The following is a 25,925-nucleotide window of genomic DNA, read 5'->3' as shown; positions in this document are numbered from 1 at the left end:
CTCTTCTCAAGGTTTTAAAAGAGATAGCTCAGAGATAGTGTATCCTAGAATTATCCCCATAGATTAGAAGACAGCAAACATAGCATAATTTGAAAGAAAGGCGAGAAATAGAACCATCGTACTACAAGGCTGTTACATCAGTAATTGAGAAAATGTTAAATCGATTATTAAGAACATAGTAAAAGATCACTTAAAGAATTAAAATAAGCAGAATCAACATGAATTCATGGAAAGGAAGTCACATTTGAAAAATCTGTTCGTGATTGTAATGAGCAGCATAGAGGAGGGTGAACCAGTGGATGTAATTTATTTGGATTTTCAAAAAACATTCTACCAAAAGCTAGCATATGTCTGACGGGCCAAATGGCAACTTTCATTATTATAATGGCTGTAGGGTATGCAGTACATTGCCATAAAAGAGGTTATAACACAAAGTTGCAGCTAGTGCCTTTGACAATAATTCATGAGCACAGATTAAGGATCGCATATTAAATGGAAAACAGAATAGGAAGAAACAGATCGTTTTCAAGTTTTAACTAGTAGAGTACTGTAAGACTAAATACACAGGCCTGAACTATTTACAATGTCTGAGGTGAGGGAACAGAGAATCCAAGATTGCTCGTGATACAAAGTTAGATAGAAAAGTAAGCTGTTGGGAGGACATCTCAAGATTTCAAAAAGATACAGGCAGTGAGTGAGCAGGAACATAGTAATTGAAATACTGTGCAGGAAAGCATGAAATTACCCACTTTGGAAGAAAAATTAGAAAAGCAGAACTACTTTCAATAGTGATAAACTGAGCAATGTCAGAATTCATGGCCCAATATTGTATACAAATTACAGAAAGTTCATTTACTTGTTTTGTGAAACATGAACTTAACTCATTTTGGACTCCCACAAAACTCCATTTCCCAATTGGCCATATGCAGAGCAGCCATTTTTGTGCCTGTTACATTTAACAGCTGAAGGATTCAGCTCTTTAAAAAGCATGAGAAAAGATCATGAGACACAGTGTTTAGCATTTTGCAAGGGACATGCCAGCCCTGGAAAATCAAAGACCAGTGGGAGAGATCACGGAGAGAAGACCAGAGAAACCCATCCCATATAGCTACGAGCTGCAGTTAGCATGCTTGCTCAATTATTTCTTTGAGAAACCCTGGGAGTCATCAGGTGAAGCTAACAGTCAGGGATAGGACTCAGGAAGCCTTTGGAGCCATTCCTTTGAGGCTCAAAGGAAATAATCGGGAGCTGTGAAGGTGGTAGCATGTCATTGACTCCTACTGCTGGCTGGTGGGCAAACTGTAGCCCCTTTAAGAGATAGTGTTCTGCTCAGAGTGGCTAGAGAGCTGGCTGAGAGCCAGAAAGTCAGTGCAGGTCTGTAGCCTTGAAACCTAAGGGGAATACAGTCTAGGAAAGAAATTGAACACTTTGGACATGAGCAGTCATTGAAGTGGTCAGAATTAGAGAGGCTGAATTTTTGGACACAGTTGAAATCCTTAAGCAGAAGACAGTGTTAGTAAGATTTTGTAATTCAGGGATTAGTGACAGGTGTGTTGCTGGCAAGTCTGTGGAATCAGTCTTGGTTTTACCTGCTTTTTAATGTGCAATATGGTATATTGAGGCACAGTTTTCCTTCATATTTGCCTTGTGTTAATTCTGGATGCTAAAGTATAAAATAGATATTGTAGATTGTTTACTTTCTGGCTTCGTACAGTAAAGTTTATTTTGTTTAACTTGAAACTGCAGTCCTATGGCTTTGTCCTCATGGTAAGTACTCTGAATTTCAAACATTTTCCTACTTTAAATAAAAAGGTTACTAGTCCCCAACCAAACAGTAACTTACATTTGGTGTCTAATCTGGGATTATAACACGGGTGTAATAAGCAAAAAGTGTATTAGCTTTTACTGTAAAGAAATTGGAATATAAGAGCAGTGCAGTCTCACTGTAAATTTTTAGGGACGTCATGAGATCACACCTGGATACATGTAGAACTTTAACTTTAGCCTCCATCCTGCAGAAAGGATAGGCTTACCTTGAAGAAAGTGCATCAACAGTTCAATGGACTCATTCCTGGAATGAGAAGGTTATCCTAAGAAGAAGTTTTAATTATACTATATTCCATGGGATTTCCCTGGTGCTCTCATTGAAATATCTAAGATTCTCAATGGGTATACACTGGGAGAATGTTTTTCTTAGCTAAGGAATCAGAATGTGTGGTCACTGAAATAAAGATTGGTGATTTAATTGGTGATATTGGAGAAGCAATACCTGCTCTGTGACTTGGAACTTTGCATTCTGAGTAGAGAATTCTAATGAATGCTCAATCGCTGACTGACGGAGGATGTTTGGACCATAAGGTGATTAAGGGTTCACATGGGTGTAATCTGGGAAGATTGCATTGAGATGGAAGATTAGTCTGTAACTGGATTGAACAGTGAAACTAACTTAAAAGAAGTACAGTTTTCCCCTGCTGTTATTTCTGACATTGTTTATATAATCTCTCCTATATTGGCTCAGCATCTGTTTTTTCCACATGTGAAGTGCCTTAGGGTAATTATTTTCTGCACTGATGGCATTATGTAAGTTGTTGATTTATGATTTTTTTTGTAGCAGTACATTTACTGGAACATCATAACTAGTTAAAAAATATTTAGGTTATTGTTAGCTTATGGAGAACCTTTAAGTTGCTCCTTCGTTTCCTCAGTAATAAGCATTAGTGCATATTACTCACACATTACATGATGCTTACAAAAATAAGTGCCGTCTCTGTATAATTCATACAAATTAATTACACACCACAAATTCATAAAGCATTTGGAGATGCACGTTCCAACTCAGTGTCCACATATCCTTGTGGAAGTAACCATTCATGTGACATACAAAATGTTGAATCTTAGTTTTTCAATACTGTTTCTGCAGCAGCAATTCTGTGCCGTACTGTGAATGTACAAGATATTGAGTTACGACTCTCATCAAGCCACTATTGGACATAGTAATTTTCGTTTTAAAAAAATCATGATCTGCTTGATGGGATTTAGAACCATTGGAATAATTAGCCTAGTTTAACAAAAGCTATCAAAGGCTTAGTACATCATGGATAGTATCTATCTTTTTGTCTTCCTATTGACATCCCCGGCTATGTGATGGATATCTTGGTTAAATTTTCTAGAAAGTCATTGGTATTATGACTGGAGGCTTATTAGTGGAGCTCTGTGCTCAGCATACACTTTGATTAAATAGCATCATTCTCAGCAGATTTATACTATTGCAGTTGAAATTCGTTCAGCCACTTTTGTCTAGTACAGCTGCCCGAGAGCCAAAGATAATTTGGATTTTATTAAAGATAATCCCTGAAGCTGTCTGTAGCTTGCCAATTTTTTAAATTGAACTTCCTATCTGTTTTCTGACTTTTTGAGGTATTACTTTTTATATTTTCTAACATCCATGTTGAGCAAGATGTGACATGATGCCCTTGTGAATCCTTTGTAATACTCTTTCTCTGAAAACTTTTATAATTGTCAGGTTTCTGGTGGCTTTCACAGATCAATTGAAGAAAACAGCAGGGATGCATTGGGTATGTCTTTGTATTACCTTGGCTTTGCCTAACACGCGTAACCAAGATCTGTAGATTTTTTTTAACAACTATTTTTAACTTGGACTGGACTGCTTTCAATAAGGTGGTTTCAATAACTAATTTTTTTGTCATTTTCGTGAACAAATGCACCTTTTCCTGATGCCGCCCTGCATTGCCTCCTGCCGAGTGTGACATCCATAAGCAATGTTAGGAACTTTCTCCTGTTTTTTACGTTTGAGGCCAAACACTGAGTTTCAACAGATTATTTAACTTCAGGGTGTTAGAATTAATCCTGACTTAATGACCACTTGCACGTCAATTTCATCAAAGCTCATGTGGCAGTGTTTGAAAGCTGAAAAGCTACTGGTCTTTCCGCATGCCTTCAATCACAAGAAACAGAAGCCATTTTTAACCTTTTGCTTCCACAGGCTTACAATATTCTCCTTGTCAATATGTTATGAAGTCTGAAGACTTTGACAAACAAACACGACCTTTAATCAACTGATTCCTGTTAGAATTTTGAGTGGCCTTTTAAATTTGCTGTTATTTGTTTTTATGGTAGTCATTGCGGTTAATGGGTGGAATAGAAGCTTCAGCATTAATGTTAATACTTCAAGGAACTGGAGTAGATTTTTATTTTGCTTATTTATGCAGCGTTTCACGTTGAATTTTGCAGTTTTTTAGAAGAAATAGTAAATAATATGGCAATAATTTAACAAAAACAATGGCATGAGTGTGATGTATATATTTATAGCAGGGCGCTACAGAAAAAGTTTCAGCATGTATGAAGTTCATTTCCATTTCACAATAAGTAAACAGAATCCATACGTACTTATATTCCAATTTTACTTTAAAAATACATAATTCGCTTCTCAGAAAATCTTATTTTGTGCTCTATTTTAACATCTAAGACTCTCCAGAGCTGAAGCCATTGTGCAGTACATGCAGGGAACGAGAAAATTAAATTCATTCTTTCAAAATAATGGCATGTGGTTTTCACTGTCAGAAGCTCCTCCCCAGGTTTATTTAAGTTCCCAAGTCACAAGCAATAAAAATTTGAACAATTTGTCAGCACAAAATGTGAGGACGACTAATCTATTGGTAAAATTGTTGAATTCATTGCTTCTCCACATGAACACAATTTGGAAGAAGGTCTGAGGAAAGCATGAGCAACAGCGGGCATGTTGTGTGGTAGACTTAATTGTCTGTCATCAGGAGTGGCTTGGGGCCACTACTATCCAAGCTGGCTGGGACACGATGGAAACAATTACCAGCATGGGCAAACAACAAAAAGAGTAGGATGTACTTGGCTTCAGCATTACATGAAAAGCTCACTCAATCCAGAATGTATCCCAAAGTGCAACTCTGTTGGCCTGGCTTACCAGGACAACAGGACATACTATACTTGGAAATTGTAATGAAGCAGTTTGGGAAATTTATGAGATGGATATATAATATGCTGTTGCTTGACTTGTCTATGAGATAGCTCTCCTAATTTTGACACAGATCTCCAGATATTAATGAGTAGGACTTTGCAGGATCACGTGATTTGGTTATGTCTTTGTAGTTTCTGGTGCCTGTGATTATGTCTGGTGTCCATCCGATTTTGTTCTTTTTAGACTGTTCTGTAACAATTGATACAGCTGAGTGACCTTCTAGTTAAGCCAGTTAGTGGTCAGTTAAGTCAAACTACATCGAGTTTAGACTGGGGCTAAAGGCGTACAGAGATCACCTTGAGAAATGACAGCACATTCGCTTTCTAAAAAGATATTTGTAAAGCAAATAGATATGTACAACTGTAAATCCAGTATGCTCATGGTTACTATTGCTGATGCAATATTTTCATTTCAGAAGTATTTAATAACAATTTAAATTCCATAGCAGCTTTACTGGGAGCAATGACCTAGTGGTATTATCACTATACTGTTAATCCAGAAACTCAACTAATGTTCTAGAGACGTGGGTTCAAATCCCACCATGGCAGCTAATGGAATATGAATTAATGAAGAATCTGGAGTTAAGAATTTAATGATGACCATGAATCCATTGTTGATTGTTGGAAAAACCCATCTGGTTTAGCAATGTCCTATACGGAAGGAAACTGCTGTCCTTATCTAGTCTGGTCTACATGAATCCAGATCCTCAGCAATGTGTTTGACTCTTAAATGCCCTCTGAGCAATTACGGATGGTCAATAAATGCTGGCCTAGCCAATGATGCCCACATCCCATGAATGAATAAATTTTAAAAATTGAGCTCATGGCTTAGGCCTCTGGAGTCTTAGTCTAGTAACAAAATCACTGCACTATGATAGCCTGTACTAACTCTATGTTCCACTGAGGATCTGAAGCAAACACTTCTAATTATGAACTCCATTAACTGCTGTATTTCAGTTAACATTTTCATGGCAATCTTCTTTGAAGTTGTAAATATAGTTTTCTACTTTAATTATTACCAACTAACATCAGAAAATCAAATTACCATTATTAAATAACTTGCCCAAAAACTTGACTGGCAAACGTAACAGGCAGGATATTCCACACAGATTGCTAGTCTGGCCTTTTTTTTTAATGAAAGGAGGGAAGCTCTGCATTTCTGAGAGGAGATTTCAAACCAGGTTGCCTCACAGATGTGGAGCCATACGTCTGTTCTGACCATTCTAGTACAGACATGTCAGAGGGAGGCAAACCATGACCCCTTTTTTTTGCAGCAGTCTGTAGGGTTTCAGGTGTATTGGTTGTGGTGATGGTTGGTCGGGGTGTAGGGGGCAGTTGTCAGTTGGGTATGTCAGGTCAGGTCATGCAGTAGGGTGGAGTTTGGGTCGGGTCCTGCTGCAGAGCGGTGATTGGGTACAGTTATTTTGCCTGAGTAACTATTTACTTAAATTCCTTAGGTACCTTGCAGATGAAGATTAATTGCCCAGTAGAAAGTATAGTTTCCGGGAGAGTTGGTTTGTGCTTTGACGGGAATGCACTACTCCTATTTTCCTCTGGCATTATGATGACTGTCAGCAGAAAATCCAGGCCATTATGTCTTGCAGTACTAAACAATGCAGGCTTGAAACCTGATTTCTGGTAATTTAAAGGCAGTTCTTTAAACCTGAAGAAGACTGAGTATGCTTGAAATAAAGTTTAATGATATAACTATTTTACTGTGTCTCACGAAGCTACAACCAAGCCTATTGTAACTTTTTACATGTACTATATCCTATTTTGGAGCGGGAGATGAATAAAAATTCCTTTTACATGTTGTATACAAATATCCATGTACAAAGAAAAGTAATTCTATCTGTATATGTATTAATTTGACATTTGCAGGCTATTTTTAGAAGTCCTTTTGAACATATTATTCACTTATGTTTATGTCCTCTTTTTAAGCCATTCGCTAGCAGTAAGATTCATGTGCAACCTCAAGGTAAGGTGTGGAAACTGTTTCACTTACAGGATTAGTAGCCTTTTTTAATTGTTTTTGCATGAATTTGCAGCAATATTTTGTTGAACCGTTTCAAATTGGGAGTTTTAGATCTGTAATATAAGTATGTGGAGTTTTTTGCGTTAATTACCTGCGCATTTTTAATAGGCCTATAGAAATAAAATGCTGCTCACTGCCTCAAATATACATTCAATGAGAACCAGAAATCAGTATGCAGTGAACTTAAAATTGCTTATCATAAAAACCTGTCAAATACTGTCAAAACATTTGAGAAATTATGTTTGATTATATTTGGTTAGCAATAAAAACAGCTGCAGTACTTTTCTAGCACAATTCCTTCACTTAAATGTGCCACTGTGATGTGACTTACTTATACTTCCCTATGACCACTGGACTGGTACAGTAAGTACAAATGGCATGCCCTTGAAGGTCACTAGCTAAAGTGTTAGTGGTGTTTGTCACTGTTGAATGGATTAGGTGTGAAGATTTTGGTAATTAGAATAAAATCAAATTTTGCAGCATATTCCACTGCATTTGTGAATGGGTGGAATAAAACAAAATGTGATGCTATATCTTTTCAGATTTGTGCAACGTATTCATTTGGATCAAAAGTCTTTACTTGCTTGATGCTCAGGCCCTTGAACTAAATAGTTTTATTCCATTTTGTTTAATGCCTCATTCTGCTTATGTACATGTAAATGGCATTACATTAAAGTGCACATTATAGTTTAGACACATCTTGTTTTTTTTGCTGGGATATGTTTCCCTGTGACAAAGTATTCCTGGGTAGTTGTCAATCCAAAGAAATTCATCCCTTTGATAACAGCTAATAAGTCAACCAGACATTTAGGATTCTTCAGGTTTTTGGTGCCAGAGCTCACATTTCGTCCTGTACTCAGCAGAGGGCTGAGCTGCCTAGAAGATGCACAGAAGTTGAAGACATGCTCACAGAAAGCAGGGCAATCCATGGCAAACAAAGGACAATAATGGAATCTACAGCAAAAAAACAGTGAAAAACAATACTGGCTTCAAAGAGCGTTTGCTAACACATAAAATAACAGCTGCAGAGAAGGAATTTGGTGTCTTTGAAAAACTGGCTCAAGAATCGAAGAAGATGGAATCCACCCTGAAAAAGATATACCAGAGCAAATGTACCAGTAGAACAGCAACCAGCCCCCGGCTTGATTTTGAGAAGCGTGTATTGAAACGGGTCTTTGAAATTCTTCAGAATGATTATGGTGTCACCAGGAATGCAGTCAATGGACCAAATCAAACCAAGAATTCAGCAAAAATTTCAGAGTAGCCGCTAGTTGCTATCACTGCTTTATAGATTGATAATAATGTGTTGCGGTAGAACACCGAGATTGCTCAGAGACTCCCAAAAGATGATGCAAATTTCATCAGTTTCCAGCAATTCATGATCGGGTAGCAGCAAAGCCACTCATTCCTGAAATGTCGCATTGCCAACATGGATGAAACACATTTTAAAATGACTTGATTGTGGTTAAAGGTATCCTTGCTGAATTAATTCATTCAATATATGTGTCACATTAATTTAAGTTACAGGTGTTGAGCTTTATCATATTTGAAACTTGTGACCACTTATACTAATAGCAGTTCACATTGTCTACTACGCATATAAGTCAGCTGGCATATCCAAAGGCTTTTCACTGCTTCAAGAATTGACTTTTACGTTGCAATCTGTGATACTATGTTACCTCTCACCCAGATTCATGGTCTAGGAATGCTAGGATTGGGCAAAGAAAGTGGTCACAAAGGAATCGCAACTTCTCATTGAGGATATCATCCATTGTGTTATGTGACACTACCAATCTGATAAATGGGATAGATTTCAAACAGATCAAGCAGCTCAAACTCTGCAACCAAACGGTCCTGTGAGCCATCAACAGCAGCTGAATTATATTTAACCACAATGTGCAACCTCATAGCCTGGTTTACCCCCCCACTGATCCAGTATTACCAAGTCATAGAATCAATTAAAAGTGCATGGAATCCATACCAGGAATGTACCAGACACATCTAAAAATGAACTATGAAGCCTGCTGAAGTTCCAACGTAGGACACTTTACATGCTAAACACCATATCAGCATGCAATACACACAGATAACTGATACAAAAACGATTAAATTAAAACTAAACCCTGCAGTCCTGCCACATCCTGTTGTGAATGGTAGTAAATAATTAAACAACTAACAGGAGGAAGAGGCTCCACAATATCCCCATCCGCAACAATGGGGAGTCCCAGTACATCAGTGCAAAAGTCAAAGCTGAGCATTTGCAACCGACTTCTAAGTCTGATGCTCATTTCCATGATATCAAGAAATGGTATAAGGCACTAGATGCAGCAAAAGCTGTAAGGTGTGAAAACATTCCAGCAATGGTACTTAAGACCTCTTCCAGAAATTACCCCTCGCTAGCCAGTTTGTTCCAGTACAGGAATGCACAGTAATGTGGAATATTGCCCAGGTATGTCCTATCCACAAAAAGCGGGACAAATCTAATCACTGCTTCATCTATCTGTTCTGGATCATCAGCAAAATGAATGAAGGGGAAACTGACATTCTGTCAAGCGGCATTTATTCAACGAGAATTTGTTCATTAAAGTTTGGTTTGAGTTCCCCAAAGGCCACTCAGCTCCTGTCCTCATTATTGCCTTGCGCCAAACATCGGAATAAAAGAGTTGAACCAAAGAGGTGAAGTAAAATGATCTCCCTTTGACAACAAGGCCACATTTGATTGACAGTGGTATCAACAAGCCATAGCAAAACTGAAGACATCGGGACCAATAGACAAAACTGGTCAGAGTCACACCTGATACGAAGGAAGATTCTGGTTGTTGGAACTTATTCATCTCAGTTGTGAAACATTACTGCAGGATTTCCTCAGGATATTGTCTTAGAATCACTCATTTTCAGCTGCATCATTAATGTACTGACCCATCATAAGGTCAGAAGTAGGGATGTTTGCTAATGATTGCACAATGTTAGGAACCATTTGCAACTTCTCACAGACTGAAGCAGTCCATGCTCATGCACAGCCAATATCCAAATTTGGGATGACAAGTGACTCATAACAATTTGCACACAAGTGCCATTCAATTACATCTCCAACAAGAGAAAGTTTTATCATCTTCCTTAGATATTCATTTGTATTACCGTAGCTGAATCCCCTGCCATTCAGCCCATCGAGTCTGCTCCGGCATTCAGTGAGATCACAGGTCACATTCAATGTGATCTGATAATCCTGAACTCCACTTTCCTGCCTTTATCGCCGTGACTCTTGATTTCCTTACTAATTAAAAATTGATTAATCTTAAATTCATAGAATTTCTACAGTGTGGAAACATGCCATTTGGCCCAATAAGTCCATACTGCCCCTCCAAAGAGCATCCCACCCAGAGCCATATCCTAACCCCTGCACTCTCCATTTCTGACCCACCTAACCTATGGGAAATTTAGCATGGCCAAGCCACTACGCTGCACATCTTTGACTGTGGGAGGAAACCGGACCACCTGGAGGAAACCCACGCAGACACTGGGAGAATGTGCAAACTCCAAGCAGGCTGTCACTCCAGGGTGGAATTGAACCCGGGTCCCTGGTGCTGTGAAGCAGCAGTGCTGACCGCTGAGCCACCATGTCGCCCCCAGACATTAGTGAACCAGTGTGGTTTTTCTAATAATCAACAGTGTATTCGCAGTCATCATTAGACTCTTAATTCCAGATATTTATTGAGTTCAAATTCCACCAACTTCTGTGGTGGGATTCGAGCCTCAGTCCTGAGATCATTATTTGGGTCTCTGGATTAACAGTCCAGCGACAATACCACTAGGCCAATGCCTCCCCATCTTGAGTATATTTAACAGCCCACCCTGCACTAGATAACAAATGTTGGAAATTCAACCAAGCACTCTGTACTGTATCAGTAAGTACAATTTTCCCAATAGTAAGTCAGATTGTTGTCTGTATCTGAATATCCAATGTGCAATCTCAGTCATGTGGGCTCCAATCTTAAAATATAATGTTATTTCTTGCGTTCTGTTTATCCTTTTAGATATAGTTTTTTGCATTGCAAATATCAGTCGGCATATTATTAGTTCTGTCCTAAAAATGGTCCTTTCTCTTAACCTCACACAGTTTTTGTTTCCTTTATATGACCACAACTTGTGCTGTTCCCTCCCATCAGGAAGGTATGATATCCTCGATTGCCATTATTCCCACCATTTGCAGTCCAGCTTCTAATTATATCTGGCAATGCAAAAGAGCACATCCAGATTTCAAAACCTGTCATTAGAAAATTATCTCTAACCATCAGATTAATTTATTTCATTAATTGTCACTCATTCTGATTGATTACATAATTGTTTTCAACACAAACACTCAATAGGTGGTAAAGGTAGTCATGCTCAAAGGAATAACTTTCGAGTTTTGTAAAGGGATCCATTCAAGTTAAGAAAGGGTGTGATCAATAGGAAATTACCGAACAATTACAATGTTTAATTGTTCTTGTGTTCTTTTTGTCCCGTCTTTCCTTCAAACGGACCCCAGCCGTTATAACAAAGCCTTGCACAAAATTTAACTGGAAAGAATTTCTTCAAAGTTCAGGTATGATTTTTTGATGCTGAATTCATCAGGATCTATCTTTTTTTATTTGAAATATATAAATATGTTGCTTCGGTGTGAGTGTATCACCAAGACAAAAATTAAGAATGATTTGTGTGCTCCCTTAAGGTTTTGTAAGGGATGTTGACAGGAGTGGAGAGTTTAACCTATAAAGATAGGTTGGATAAGCTGTGACTTTTTTCACTGGAGTGTAGGAGGTTGAGGGGTGACCTTATAGAGGTTTTTAAAATCACGAGGGGCCTGGATAAGGTGAATAGCAAAAGTCCTTGTTTAAAACTAGGAGGTATTTTTAAAGGTGAGAGGAGAAAGATTTAGAAGGGAACTGAGGAGCAACTGCCAGAGGAAGTGGTAGATGCAAGTTTAGTTATAACATTAAAAGACATTTAGATAAGGAAATGGTTAGAGGGATATGGGCCAAATGTAGGCAAATGTATCTAGTTGTATGTATGTATCTAGAGAAACTTGGTCTGCTTAGACGAATTGAACCATAGGGTCTGTTCCCAAGCTGTATAACTATGACTTTGTAACTCTCTGACCAACGAAAAATGGATTGCATTGTATTTTTGTCTTCTAATGCAAGTAGCAATTGTAGCCATTGCTTATCAGTCCACATTGACCAACAATTAGATAATCACATCAATTCTCAGTGAAGGATAACTTTTAAAAAAATAGATTCAAGCTTCTTGTTATTGGCTGAAAGACTGACAGAGCAAGATTTCACTTTTATTGTACAAATGGCTAAAAGCACTCTTCATTGAATGCAATTTCTTTCTATCAGCATTTGAAATGTATTTTACATTGCAGAAAGGAACGTTCTCCTTTAGACACATCACACTTTCCATAGGATTACAGCCTTTATAGCAAACAATCCCGGCAGTACAGGTTTTGATTCCACCACTGACTTTCACAATGAGGGCCCCACTAAAATTCCTTCCCACTAGCCAAAACTAGGCAAATCTTCCAACCACTCTTAAATCATCACAAATTCAGTCGCATTGTTCTGAGCATTACCTACTACTGTGTTCTGAATGCTAAGCAATAAAGTCATCATTTTCTCTGCTCCTAGTGCAGGACTGGATGCATCTGTCACTTGCTCTTTGCCTCTTAGATTGCTGCAGGACATTCCAAACAAAACTACTGTCTGTGATAATCCGTTGATTTTTTTTGGGAAGCCTGTAATCTGCTATCAAAAATAGTTTCCTTCCTTCCTAATGGCAATGTGAAACACAGTTCGCCTTCTAATGTAGGGAAGGAAACTGCAGTCCTTACCTGGTCTGGCCTACATATGACTCCAGACCCACAGCAATGTGGCTGACCCTGAACAGCTCTCTGGGCAATTAGAGATGGACAGTAAATGCTGCCTAGCCAGCAACGTCCTCATCCTGTTAATGAAAAAAGGAAAAAAAGATTGAAGTATCTTGAAGTGTTAATTAGCTGTTTTTAATCTCACTTTCCCTCGTCTTATAAGCAAATGGATAAGTCACAGCATAACTGCTTAAAATCTGATACCCATAACAGATCACTGGGAGTTTGGGAGACTTAGAGTTTATTCATCATAAAGAGACTGCTGATATTATCTCTAGGTGTCTTGTACTACCCTCTTAGTAATACACTCCAGGACTTTTTTTGAGCCAAACGTTCAGATCTATGTTCAGACAGACCACAGAACAGATCACATTACCTCATTTTATTTGATTACTTTTATTATTGTCACATGTACCCAGGTGCAGTGAAAAATTTTGTTTTGCATGCAGCATAGGCAGATCATACCATACAAAGTGCATTAGGGTAACAGAACAGAGTGAAGATTACAATGTTACAGCTGCAGAGAAGGCGTACAAAAAGCAAGATCAACATTAAATTTAAAATCAAGAGGTCCATTCAGAAGCCTAATAACAGCAGGGAAGAAACTGTTCTTGAATCTGATGGTACATATGCTTAAGCTTTTGTATCTTCTGCCCAATGTAAGGCTGGAAGAGATTATAACCAGGCTGGGAGTGGTCTTTGATTATTTTGGTTGCCTTCGCAAGGCAAAAAGAAGTATAGATGGAGTCAGTAGGTTGAAAATTAGCTTGTATGATGGACTGGGCTGTGTTCGCAATTTTCTGAAGTTTCTTACAGTCCTGGGCAGAGCAGCTACCATACTGAGCCATGATGCATCTGGATTGAATGCTTTCTGTGGTGCAACTATAATATTTGGTAAGTATCTTTAGGGACATGCCAAATATCCTTAGTCTCCTGAGGAAGTAGAGACATTGTTGTGCTTTCTTGACTACACGGTTAACATGGGTGAACCAGGACAGATTGTTGGTGATCATCACTTCTAGGAACTTGACATTCTCAACCATCTGCACTTAGTCATCCACTTTTCTCCACTCTGTCATTTACCTTAAATTTAAAGTCACAAAATATTATAACTCCATGAACAAAAAGGTACAGTTTCAAGACATAACCTTATAAACCCCCAATTGTAACACCTTCTCATCAGATCCTGGTAGCAATTTTACAAATACAAACAAGGCAGCCAAATTTCTTAACTGTCTGCCACACAGTGGCTGTCTTTCTTCCAGCCCCAGCCAATAACTTGCAGCCATTGTTTTCATCAGTACATGCTGTAGCAGTTCCCAGAAATTCCTCTTTCAGTTTTTGATCTAATACTTTATATCAGCCATGTTGCCATTTTTGTTGACCTTGCAATATCAATTGAGCAAATTAGCAATAATGAGAAACAAGGCAGGTTTTAGATACACAAAACAAAAGCACACAGAAGCAGGCCCAATGTGATAAGGTATTTGATGCAACTGAAGTGACAAGGACAGTACCAAGACAAAAGGCAATGGAGTGAAAGATCCAAGCAGAAAGAGACAAAGAATAAGAAATCAAGAGAAATGTAGTTAACAATTTTTATTTACTTTTAACTTCTGCCGTGGGCAACACTGCAGAGCATCCATTATTCTGGCTTTTTTTTAATGTAGTCTTATTGTAGTGTACAGTAGAAGAAAACTTTGCAAATGACGGGCAAAACACTTTCATAACAGCAGCTAATGGCAAAGTACTAATAAATTGCTGATAATATTGTTGGTAATCTTTAAGTGAAGGCTTCTGTTTTGAATACAGGGATTTTAATAATGAAAGGTTAATGGGTATACCTTCCTTAAGCGTATTTTAATTCTTCTTGCTCTATTATCATGTGTCTAAAACTTATTTCAGTATTTTATGTTCGTCGTAGGGCATAACTTTACATTGCCGTTTCCTGTTTTGAATGTAGGAGGGCAGTAGGTGTTCTTCACCTATACCCTATAACAATTGGCAACTGTTAACATATATGAATTCTTCACGTGTAGAGGAAGCAGTTTATACTCATGGATTCATTTCTGAGCTGTACACATAACAAAGCTGTGAAAACATGTACATGTACATTTCTATTTCACTTGTTGAACGATCGGTATGACTTTTTAATAAATGTTTAATAGTTAGTCCTTAAGATGATATTAACTTTGATAAGAGTATAAGCTAAATAATCATTAAAGATGTTGTAACGTTTCTGATCATAATAAATATCACAATTTATGGTAATTATTCTCGCTAGAGTGAATGTCACGATTTAGCAGCAAAGTACTTATAGTAAAAAAAAATTAAAAGCTTCAGCATGATTAGTAATCAAGTTTTCCCAGCATGTCAAGACTGATGTATGAAGAGAGTTTGGATCAGCGGGAACTATGTTCACTGGAGTTCAGAAGAATGAGTGGGGATCTCATAGAAGTCTATACATTTTTAATGGGATTAGACGAGGTAAATGTAGAAAGGATGTTCCTGATGACTGAAGTGTCCAGAACCAGGGGTTACAGTCTAAAGATATGGGTAGGGCCTTTAAGACTGAGATGAGGGGAAATTTCTTCACTCAGAGACTGGTGAGCCTGTGGAATTCTCTGTTATAAAAAGTACTCAAGGCTAAGTCATAAAATGTTTTCAAGGAAGAGTTGAATCCAGTTCTTAGGACCAGAAGGATCAAAGAGTATGTGGAGAAAGCCAGAGCAGACTACTGGGTTGGATGATCAGCCACGACATAGTGAATGGCAAAGCAGGCTTTAAGGGCCAAATAGCCTTTTCCTGTTCCTTTCTTCTGTTTCTGTTTCTGTGTTGAATATTCCAAAACAGTCTTACTTTTATTAAAACTGTGTTAATTTCTGTGAAGAGCATGGTTTATTATTTTCTCCTTTTCAAAGAAAGTTCATTTTAAAGAAAGTCTTGTTTTGCTTTATCAAAACCTCATCTAAGATGAAAATGTTTTGTTACATTGAATGTGTAGAAGTAACAATGTGCACAATTTTCCCACACTGAATGACGTGAGCATTGGTGAGAAAGTTTTGGAAAATCTTCTGAGATCACTTGTGAGGACTGCTCGATGCTGAGAGCAAAATGTCCCATTTTTCAATGAAATCTTAAACAGCAAGCCAACTTTCTCCCATACAAGAGGCCTTTTGCATGTATTAGCATGTATTGACACCTCATTAGGTCATAAACGATAAGGTGTAGGAGCAGAAATAGGCTATTCAGCCAGTTGAGTCTGTTCAGCCATTCAGAAACATCATGTCTGATCTGATAATCTAACAAATGGTTAGTCTGCCACACTTCTGTGCAAATCTCTAACCCACTGGCTAGAAAGTAGATGCTAATAATTGGCAAGTTAGTGAGGTCAGCTGGTGACTCCAGCTTGCTGCTAACACGTCCAACCTTTCACTTTGGACACCAGTCACCAACATCTCAGGAGACACTCTGTCTGCAACTTCTGCATGCACATCACAGACTTAGGCATCCATCCTGTACCAGCCTCACCGTATCCACTTGGCACATCTCCAAACTAAGATCTACACTTCAATACTGCACTTTTCAATGCACATGGGCAGGCAGCCGGTTCTTGGATTCAAGCATACTGAACCTCAGGGATCTTGGTACTCATTCTATTTGCATGTGCTTAGATGTTCACAACATCTCTAGGTTGCCTTGCCTTGCATTACACTGCCTTTTTTTTGCACTATGCCCCTTCAGCTACTGCTTAAAGGCTCATAGTACATCTGCCTTGCCTTGTCTTTAATACAGACATAAAGCCAGGCAGGCAGTCATTGTTGTCGACAGTTATCAGTAAAGTAGGTACATATGTTGCTGTACCACACCATGTTATGCCAGTCTCATATCTGCATTCAGCAATGTACACAGCAAACACATTGCATGTGCATCAACCAAACAGCCCTGTCTCAAAATCTAGAGGGTGTAGTCCTCAGTCAAATCAAGGGACAGTCAGGTGATGCTGGTTAAATAGTAGGAATGTTCCTGGATCAGTAACCCAGAATTTCAGCCTAATGTTCTGAGGACGTGGATTTGAATTCCATTGTGGCAGACAATGAAATTTGATGTTAATAAATTCTGGAATTAAAAACTACTAGCCTAATGGCAACCACTGTCAATTGTTGTAAAAATCCATCTGGTTCACGAATGCCCGAAGGGAAGGAAACTTGCCATTCTTATCTGGTTTGGCCTGCTTCTGCCTCTAGACCCACAGCAACGTAATTGACTCTTAACTGTCCTCTGAGCCCAGTTAGGGATGGGCAATAAAAGCCCACATCCAATGAATGGATTAAAAAAGTCAGGAAGATTTTCGTCGATCAGTTCAGGTGCTTGGACATGGCCAGTTGGCTACTTAAGACTGTCACAATCAGGGTGTATTGCTGCGCTCTGGGGAATGGGCCACTTACAATCCTGAAGGTCCAGTTCAACCCTGGAGAGTCACAGTAAGTCTGTCAGGGAGTTTGAAATAGTTCCATGAGGGATCTGGTTAATTATCCGTCGAGACTGTATATCCAAGTCAGTCAAGGAAACGGGTCAGACTCATCCATTGGAATCAATTCAACAGAAATTAAAGACAGATTTTTCAGGAACTGCTGCTGTGGTGAAGAATGGGGGTTGGGGAGGGGTGGGCATGTAATTGTGGGGATTGGAGGCAGCATGCTGGAATGTAAAGGGGACAATAATTGTGAAAGAGGATCTTAAAATATAAGAAGGCAGACAAAAGTATAGTTAAGGCTGTGAAATACTGTATGTGTTGCAGAGGAGGGGATGGTGATTGACTATCACAGCCACCCTGGCCTCAGGTATACAATACAGCATGATGGTTGGCATGAGTAAACCATGGGGCCTGAGCTCATGAGGTAATGATGAGAGCTGAAGTAATTCAAAGAAAAATGTATGTAAGCTCAGTACTGATACCAAATGACCTGCATTCTATACCCTTAGGATTTGTAAATATGTTCTGGAAATGGCAAATGGCTGAGTAATTGATTTTTCTGTCTGAACACAAGGTCCCTGCTTGTGAGCAATGTGAGGCCCTTCAAGCGTTACTTACGTTAATCAGACGCTTCCACAGTAGCATTTGTAATGTAGCATCATGCGTGTAAAATGCATGCAGACTCCAACTGTGTGGGCTACAAATCCTGGCCAAAAGAAATCTTGACCACGTCATTGGTCATTGCTCGTCGATCATAGTTATTTCTGTGAAGCAGAAGTAATCACAGTTGACCTTGAAAGTGGCATCTGCGGGTCACAATGCATAAATCTAATCCAAGATCTTACAGGCTACACAAGAGCATGGAACTGATTTCCTGTTACATTGAACTACAAATAATTGCCAACATACTTTTACGTGCAATGAAACCTTTTATGGGTAAGGCAGGTGATGGAGAGCAAGATGTCAATAATCATACAGTACTTTTAATCTTCTTCTGTCTTTGAGTGACATGACTTTGTGCTATATTCGTCAATCTGAAGTCCCTTTGTCAAAGTTCCATGGAAAAGCATTCCATGGCCTTCCATGTTGGAGTCCTCCATGTTCCATTGCCTGGAAGACTGTACTAATCTGTAAATTTTGTGTGGTGTGAACATTGACTGCTCACATTACTGAGCACCTGTTCTTTTTCTTATTATGCGCAGTAAGCCCCACAGCCCATAGACGTGCAGGTTAGGTGGATTGACTATGCTAATTTGCTGCGTAGTGTGCCTCGGTAGGTTCACAATGATAAATGTGGGGTTATGAGGATCGGGTGAGATGCCGTTTGAAGCATTGGTGCTGACTAAGGGCCAAATAGTCACTCACTATACTGCAGAGATTCTATGATTAAGGTCCATTGGAAACATGATTAATGGATTCAGCCACAGCAAGCGTTGAGGTTGCTGTTACTGCATTGCTACAAAGATACAGTGAAGTGGAAGAGTAACAGAAGTGCCAACAAGTCCAGGACCAGCAGATACCAAACAGTGTCCACATGAAGACATCACAACTGAAGGTTCCATCAGGATGTGGAGGACGTACTGGAAACCCAAAGTTTGTCATATTCAATATGTGCAAGCTGGGTGAATTGGCCATGCTAAATTGCCCACAGTGTTCAGAGGCGTGTGGGTTATGGGGGATGGGTCTGGGTGGGATGCTCCAAGGGGCAGTGTGGACTTGTGGGCCCAAGGGCCTGTTTCCACACTGTAGGTAATATAATCTAATCTAATACTATTTTCTCTGAATGAGCAAGGAAGGATTGATGCCACAGACTGAGGGTGTCCTAGGACACTGTCATACATCTATGCCAGCTGCTGGAGTGCAACCTGCAACATGAAGAAATGGGTTGCCATGCAGTGCCGATGACCATCAAGGTGACAGCTGATCAAAATCTTTATGGAATCAATTACTTTCAATGACCCACTGAGGATTTTTGTAGGATCTCTCAATCCTCAAATCACAAATGCGTTACGGCTGTTACCGATGTAATTTTTACCAGATCACACTGCTTAATCTCATTTCCTTGTGATGTGATCAGTTGTGCAGCTAGTCAATTGGCTTTGGCAGGACAGCTGGCTTTTCCCAGGAACAGGGTGCGATAGGCTACACACATCACATTGACAGTGCAATATCAAAATGTAGCTGACTTCACCATAGAAAAGGGTTCCATTCCATCGATGTACAAGTCATCTGTGATCACCAGTACAACACCTCAGACATCTGCAGTAGTTCCCTTGGAAGCTGCCATGATGCCTATGTTCTCATGTTGCTGGTTTGTATCAAGAGCAGGATGCCTTACAAAGATGGTTACCAGGAGACAGGAGCTACTCTCTGCAACTATAACTGATGACTCCATTACAACATCTGACTGAGGCTGAGCATATAAATCAGCCCTTTTTCCTAACAGAACTATCCTGCAGCAGATGATAGATGTCTTAAAGATAAGATTCCGATACTTGGATCGAACTAGGGGAGTGCTGCAGTATGGTCCAGACAGTATGTTACAAACTCCTAGCATCGTGCTCTGCACAGCTGGAGCATGCTTTGAGGCATTTTGATAGATCCGAAGAACTGGGACAATAGCAGCAGTCTTCTGAGGAGGAAGATGAGGACATTGACCAGAGAAACATCATAGGCTGCTGCAATGTCAAGCGCAACAAACCAGACAGGATTTCATTGAAGGAGCAAATTACTGCAGATGCTGGAATCCGTACTGACAGCAAACAATGCTGGATATCATCACAGGTAAGATAGCATCCATGGAGAAACAGCAAGCTAATATTTTGAGTCTAGATGACTCTCCGTCAGGACTTCATTGAAACCTGGTTTCAGTAGATGTGAGCTGGCTGTACTGATCACTCATTGACAGTCAATTAGTTAGTGATGAGAGGGCCAGCAGCCACTGTCTGTTCCCACAGGCAATTGCAGCTCCTGCTTTTTCTTGTTCTGTTCACTTTGCTTTTGCTGAATAAAAGTGAATGTTTTGAACATTCAAATGTCTTGGGCGGCATGGTGGCCCGGTGGTAAGCACTGCTGCTTCACAGGGACCCGGGCTGAATTCCAGTGTTGAGCGATTGTCATTGTGGAGTTTGCACGTTCTCCCCATGTCTGCATGGATTTCTTCCAGGTGCTTCCACAATCCAAAAATGTGCAGACTACATGGATTGCCCAGGCTAGATTGCCTGTAGTGATCAGGGGCATGTGCAGGCTTAGTGGATTAGCCATGGGAAGTGCAGGGTTACAGAGATAAGGTCAGGCAAGTCAATCCGAATGGGATACTCTTTGGAGGGTTTGTGTGGACTCAATGGGCCGAATGGCCTGCTTCCACGCTGTAGGGATTCTGTTGACCTGTTTGAAGTCTTTCAGTATTACACTGATCCCTCATTAGACAATGAGAAGATGTTGAGCTTCATTGGGCATTGAGGACAGAGTAACATTCCGTTAGACAGTGTTCCTCGATGAGATGCGGCTAAGGATGTGTAAACTGTGTAGCTTGCTTCTAAGTAGCATTACATGTAATAATGAGCACTGCAATATGTGATGAAATGTCAGCAATGTTACCTGTGTTCTCTGAGAGGCATTTGCTTTTGGCTGCCTTCTCACTACATGCACGGTGAAAGGAGCTCCAAATGACAGAGCTGGACCAGGTACACAGCTGGGCTTTAAAGATGATGTCAGTGCCAGGAATCCCGAGTAGCCCTGGCAGTGACGAGTACCTCCGCCTGTGATGAGTGGGAGAAACAATAAACAGGATGCCAGGTAATTGGGCAAGTAGTGTTTATGGAGAGAAACCCTCCATGAAACCTATTAGAACTGACACTCAGCCAATTGCAGGTAAAATCCAGCCAAGTATGTTCTGTCAGTTTTAACGTTAATAATTGGTATTAAATTATTTGATTCAGATTGATTTTTATGGTCACAGATTTGTTGTCAGCTATTTTGTCATCAAATATAATGTTTTTTCCCCATTTTTCCCCAGTGGTACACTAATCGTTATCAGTGGCTTGCATCAACTTCACATATATTCAAAGTGTTGCATCAAATCAATACTTTTTCTTTCTAACTCTGACCACTGTTTTCTTTCTTCCCCTCGGGTTTGTAAAATCACTTTTTAATTCAAATATATCCTTGCATTTGTGAAGTTCCGACAACATTGCTTTGTATAATTTATGGTAGAAAATATTAAATATAGAATATGTTATAGGATACTGGGGTACTTAATCACACACTTGGGTCAGAACAATGCAGTGGCATCAGACTCTTCCTCAAAACTCCCTTTTCCACTTTTTGTCATTGATGACCCTTTTGTGTAACACATAATGTTGATTAATTGAGAATGGATTGCAAATCAGTCATCCAGTTGATAATCAGATGTCATCTAAAACTGAGCAAAGCCAAATATGTTACTCATTTAATCCCTTGACTAAGTTATTTGCATATGATTTTCTTTTAAATTCTGCTTAACTTGTCTGAGGTAAAAATATGCCACGATATCCACTTGGTAGAAGTTAGCAGGCTGTCTTATCATTTTGGATGGTGAATTAAATATGATTTTGCTGTGCTCCATATAAAGATAGCCAATTATTCTGTTTTAGTGCACTAAATTTAACTTTCCCCTACAGAACCATTCATCATGTGGAGACATGGCTCCTACATCATTGTCTAATTCACTTCCTTTTGAGTACACATTCTCTCCTGATTTGGAATTTGGTAGTGAACAGAGGATTATTTTCACCTGTTGTTTTATTGAATACGGATGAGCATAGTTTTTGAAATTTAAGTTCACATATGGTAAAATTAAATATTTCTGCATTGCTGTTCGGAAGCAAAACAAAAACAGTGTGAATGAAGTAGTCTTGGGAGAGAGCAAGCCTGGGAACAGAACCGAGATCAATGCAAACTTTACAGCCTCTCTGCAAGAAAATTAATTGCTTTGATTCAGTCTGCTGAAATTTTTAAGAAACTTTCCCTTCTGAATCATAACTGTGACAGTGTGCAATAAAGTAAATATCTGTGTAAACTAAAATATGGAATGTTGCAAACATTTTAATTTTCTATGTCAATCTGGCTTTTCTGTCCTGCTGGAATAACAATGCAAAACTAGATCACACTAATTTTAGAAATTTATCATTTGCAAAAAGTTGTAATAAAGACTGGATCTTTTTTAGACTGAAAAGATTACTGAACATGATTTTCTACTTTACGAACAAATAAACTAGCTATTTTCTTGTATATTGATTACAGGGATTCATTGTAAGAATATTGAAGTATACGTATTTCTTTTGGTGTGTGGACTTCGGCGAGTTAAAGATCCCCTCTTTTTGGTCGATGCCTTTTCAGGTACTTAGTCGTATTCATTAACTTAATGTACTGAATGTGCCTTGATTCTTAAGTGGCAATGTTCGTAATTGTACTCTGTTGAGAATCCAGGCATATATATTCTATATTGAACTGTTGATCCTTCTATTAATTACTTTGGTGAATTGAAAGCCTATTACTTTATACAGTAATGAGGAGAAGAAGAAAGACCCTGTACACGCTGGAAAGCTTGCTTAGAATAAATGCAATCTAGTTTGGTCAAGGCTACTATTTCTGGATGCTTAATTTTCACAACTTATGAAATATAATGCAGCTTCACCTTTTTTATGTATTATTAATGAGATTTGGGACAAATAACTTGTGGAATTATGTCATCTTTTCGGCTAAACCATGAACTATATTTTATCATTAATAACTGTTGATGAAACATTTTATCTTTTTCAACTAGATGTTCCTTCCGTGAAGGAACTTGGAAGGTGTGTAATTAATTAATGACAGAGATATTAAAACGTAACACAAAAACAGGTCAGTTGGACGAATTAGCCTATCCTGGTGCCTATGATCCACACACACATCCTCCCACCCTCCCTCATCTAGCCCTATCAACAGATTCATCAATTTCTGTCTCTCTCATGGGTTTATTTAGCTTCCTGTTGAGAACCTATGCAATATCCACATTCTAAACATTCCTTGGATACTGAGGTCTCTCCTGAATTCCCTATTTAACAAACATCCAGCATTTATGACTGAGTATTAGATCCATGGAGATTTTCCATAAATTTACATGGAATCCTATAACAATTTTTATTGCAAGGTGTTGAACTATCAGAAAATTTGCATCTAAAGAAAGGAGAAATAATAAAACCAGTTTAAGTTACATTGATTATCATTGCAGTCTTGTTTTTACTGTGCAATCAGCAACCGTCAACAGTGGTAAATACAGGGCCAGAAATGACTTGGCAGCATATCCTGACCAGTCTGAAAAGCCAATATTCTTAAAACACCCTTCTCTCAAATTCCGATCTAATTTCAACTCGACTTGTTTTCCAATGTTATCTTACTCCCGCATTTCTCTGAAAATTCCATACCATGCATTCATTATCTTTTGGGTAAAGTAATTTCATTTTAAAATGCTTATACAATTTTCCTTTTCCAATATTTAGCCCAAGACCCCCTGTTCTAAAGTTAATGGTTATTTCAGGCATACTGCTGGGGTTTAGCCTTATCTATTTACCTGAGGCTATTAAATGGAAATGAGACAGTGTACCATTGTCATGAATTCAAAGTGACTGAAATATGGACAAAATGTAAAGCAAAATCCATTTCATGTATTTTAGCTGATTTTAAAAAAAATCTTCTTTTATAGCTTGGCATAAGAAAGATCCAAGGGTTTATTTAATTATTATTGGACCAGAGGTAAGAGATATTTCTTCGAATGTTTGAATGTCTATTTTTCTCATAAAGGATGTTTTATTGACTTATTTCGTGGTCTTTTGCACTGTAGATGATACTTTGTGCAGGACAAGTTAACACCATTCCAATGTGATGAAGATCATGATATATTATTGTTATTTGGAAACTGCAGTTCTCATGTGACTAGAACCATGCATACCTATATAAACTTCATTTGAATTTATGTACTGTATGGATTAAGAAGGAAGGAGTTTACTCATCACATCATCAGGACTATAGTCATATCTGATAATCTGTTTGTGTGCTTTTAAATTAGACTTGTGAAAGATCCTAATGGTGAATCGTTCAATGATTTAGAAAAACAAAGGTAGAGAGAAAAATGTTGGACTGTCAGTTGTGGTCTATGACATAAAGGGACAGAGACAGAAGTTAGTATGTTTAGAAACACAGAAATATCTAGAAGATTTATTTCAGTGAGTGTGCAGGTTTCTGTCAGAGAGCACAGATCTGTGAGCAGTTTAGCAGTCTTTCGAACAGTCTGGACTGGAGTTAAGCAGTCTGTTGTAGTTAATGTCAATGAAAGACATCTCCAGAAACAGAAAGCTATGGAAAAGGAGTTTAAACAATCAATGTTAAGAAATAAATGAGCTGTGTCCGCAGTTTGTTTAGTGGTCTCATGAAGAGATAGTAACCAAAGAAGGTAGCATTGAGTGAATGCAGGAGTTTGCCTTGAAGAAGCCAAGTTCAGCTGTGCCAACTAAAAAAGGAACTACTTTTAAGTGGAAGCAAGGTGACCTTTCACTGAAGTTTTGCATATCTAAAATGTTAAATGTACAAAGATTGACTCTTTATTTCTGATATTATCATAAGACCATTTCACGTAGTTCTTAATATCACCTAGAGTAGTGTTTTCTTTTCCTTTTGCCTATAATGCTGATGTTGAACGTACATTGGCAACTTCTCGTGAATATGTTCAGTGACTAGCCACCATAGTAATCAAAGTGTAAAAATATAACTTAAGATTTATCAGTTCAGGTTTTACTATGACATTGAACTGTCCAGTATTACCATCGGTTGGGGTCATAACAAAATTCATTATCCTTACAAATCAATATGGAATTGTGTCACTGCTCTTTATTTAGTAGGCTAGTGAAAATATGATGGAAAATTTGTCTTTTATTCTTATTTTATTTATTCATGAGATACAAGCATCAATGGCAAGATCAGCATTTATTGTCCATACCTGATTACCTTTTGAGAAGGCCCTCTAGACCTCTCGGTCTATGTGGTGAAGGTACTCTCACAGTGCTGTTGAGAACTGAGTTCTATGTTTTAGATTTAGTGACAATGAAGCAATAATGATCTGTTTCCAAGTCAGGATGGTCTGTGTCTCGAAGGTGAACTTAACAGCTGATGGTGTTTTCAAATGCCAGCTGCCCTTACTCTTCAAAGTGGTCAGTCTATGCCCCTGGTTTACAAGACAGTTTTGACATTGCTTTAGTGAGTTGCTGCAATATACCTTGCAGATGTATAAGTGCAAACTTCTGATACTGTACCAGTAGTGCTTTAAATGTGTCTAAGGTGGTCGCATTTTGATGATCTCAAAAGTCTTAAGTGTTCTTGAAACTGCATTCGTTCAAGGAAACGGAAAGCTCACACTCCTGGCCTATGCATTGTAGATGGCTAACAGACTTTTCATAGCTAGGAGGTGAGTAGCATGTTCA

General features: G+C 38.7%; 1 protein-coding gene across 3 annotated transcripts in view; it reads left to right on the top strand.

Annotated features, from left to right (window-relative positions):
* Positions 1–25,925, top strand: part of glt1d1 (glycosyltransferase 1 domain containing 1) — a 77,926-nt gene that overhangs the window by 12,865 nt on the left and 39,136 nt on the right. For 2 of the 3 annotated variants that reach the window (XM_048555821.2, XM_059655066.1), the window contains exons 4-9: positions 1,747–1,767; positions 3,524–3,575; positions 6,952–6,988; positions 11,574–11,630; positions 22,714–22,809; positions 24,155–24,204. In XM_048555821.2, coding sequence (XP_048411778.1) covers positions 1,747–1,767; positions 3,524–3,575; positions 6,952–6,988; positions 11,574–11,630; positions 22,714–22,809; positions 24,155–24,204 — 313 coding nt within the window. The remainder of the gene's footprint in view (positions 1–1,746; positions 1,768–3,523; positions 3,576–6,951; positions 6,989–11,573; positions 11,631–22,713; positions 22,810–24,154; positions 24,205–25,925) is intronic. The other variant, XM_048555823.2, reaches the window with a different exon arrangement.

The sequence above is a fragment of the Stegostoma tigrinum genome, chromosome 26 (genome assembly GCF_030684315.1).
Source record: "Stegostoma tigrinum isolate sSteTig4 chromosome 26, sSteTig4.hap1, whole genome shotgun sequence".
Taxonomy (NCBI): Eukaryota; Metazoa; Chordata; class Chondrichthyes; order Orectolobiformes; family Stegostomatidae; genus Stegostoma; species Stegostoma tigrinum.
Note: the sequence above shows the minus strand (reverse complement) of the source record. Positions and strands in the feature narration are given on the sequence as shown.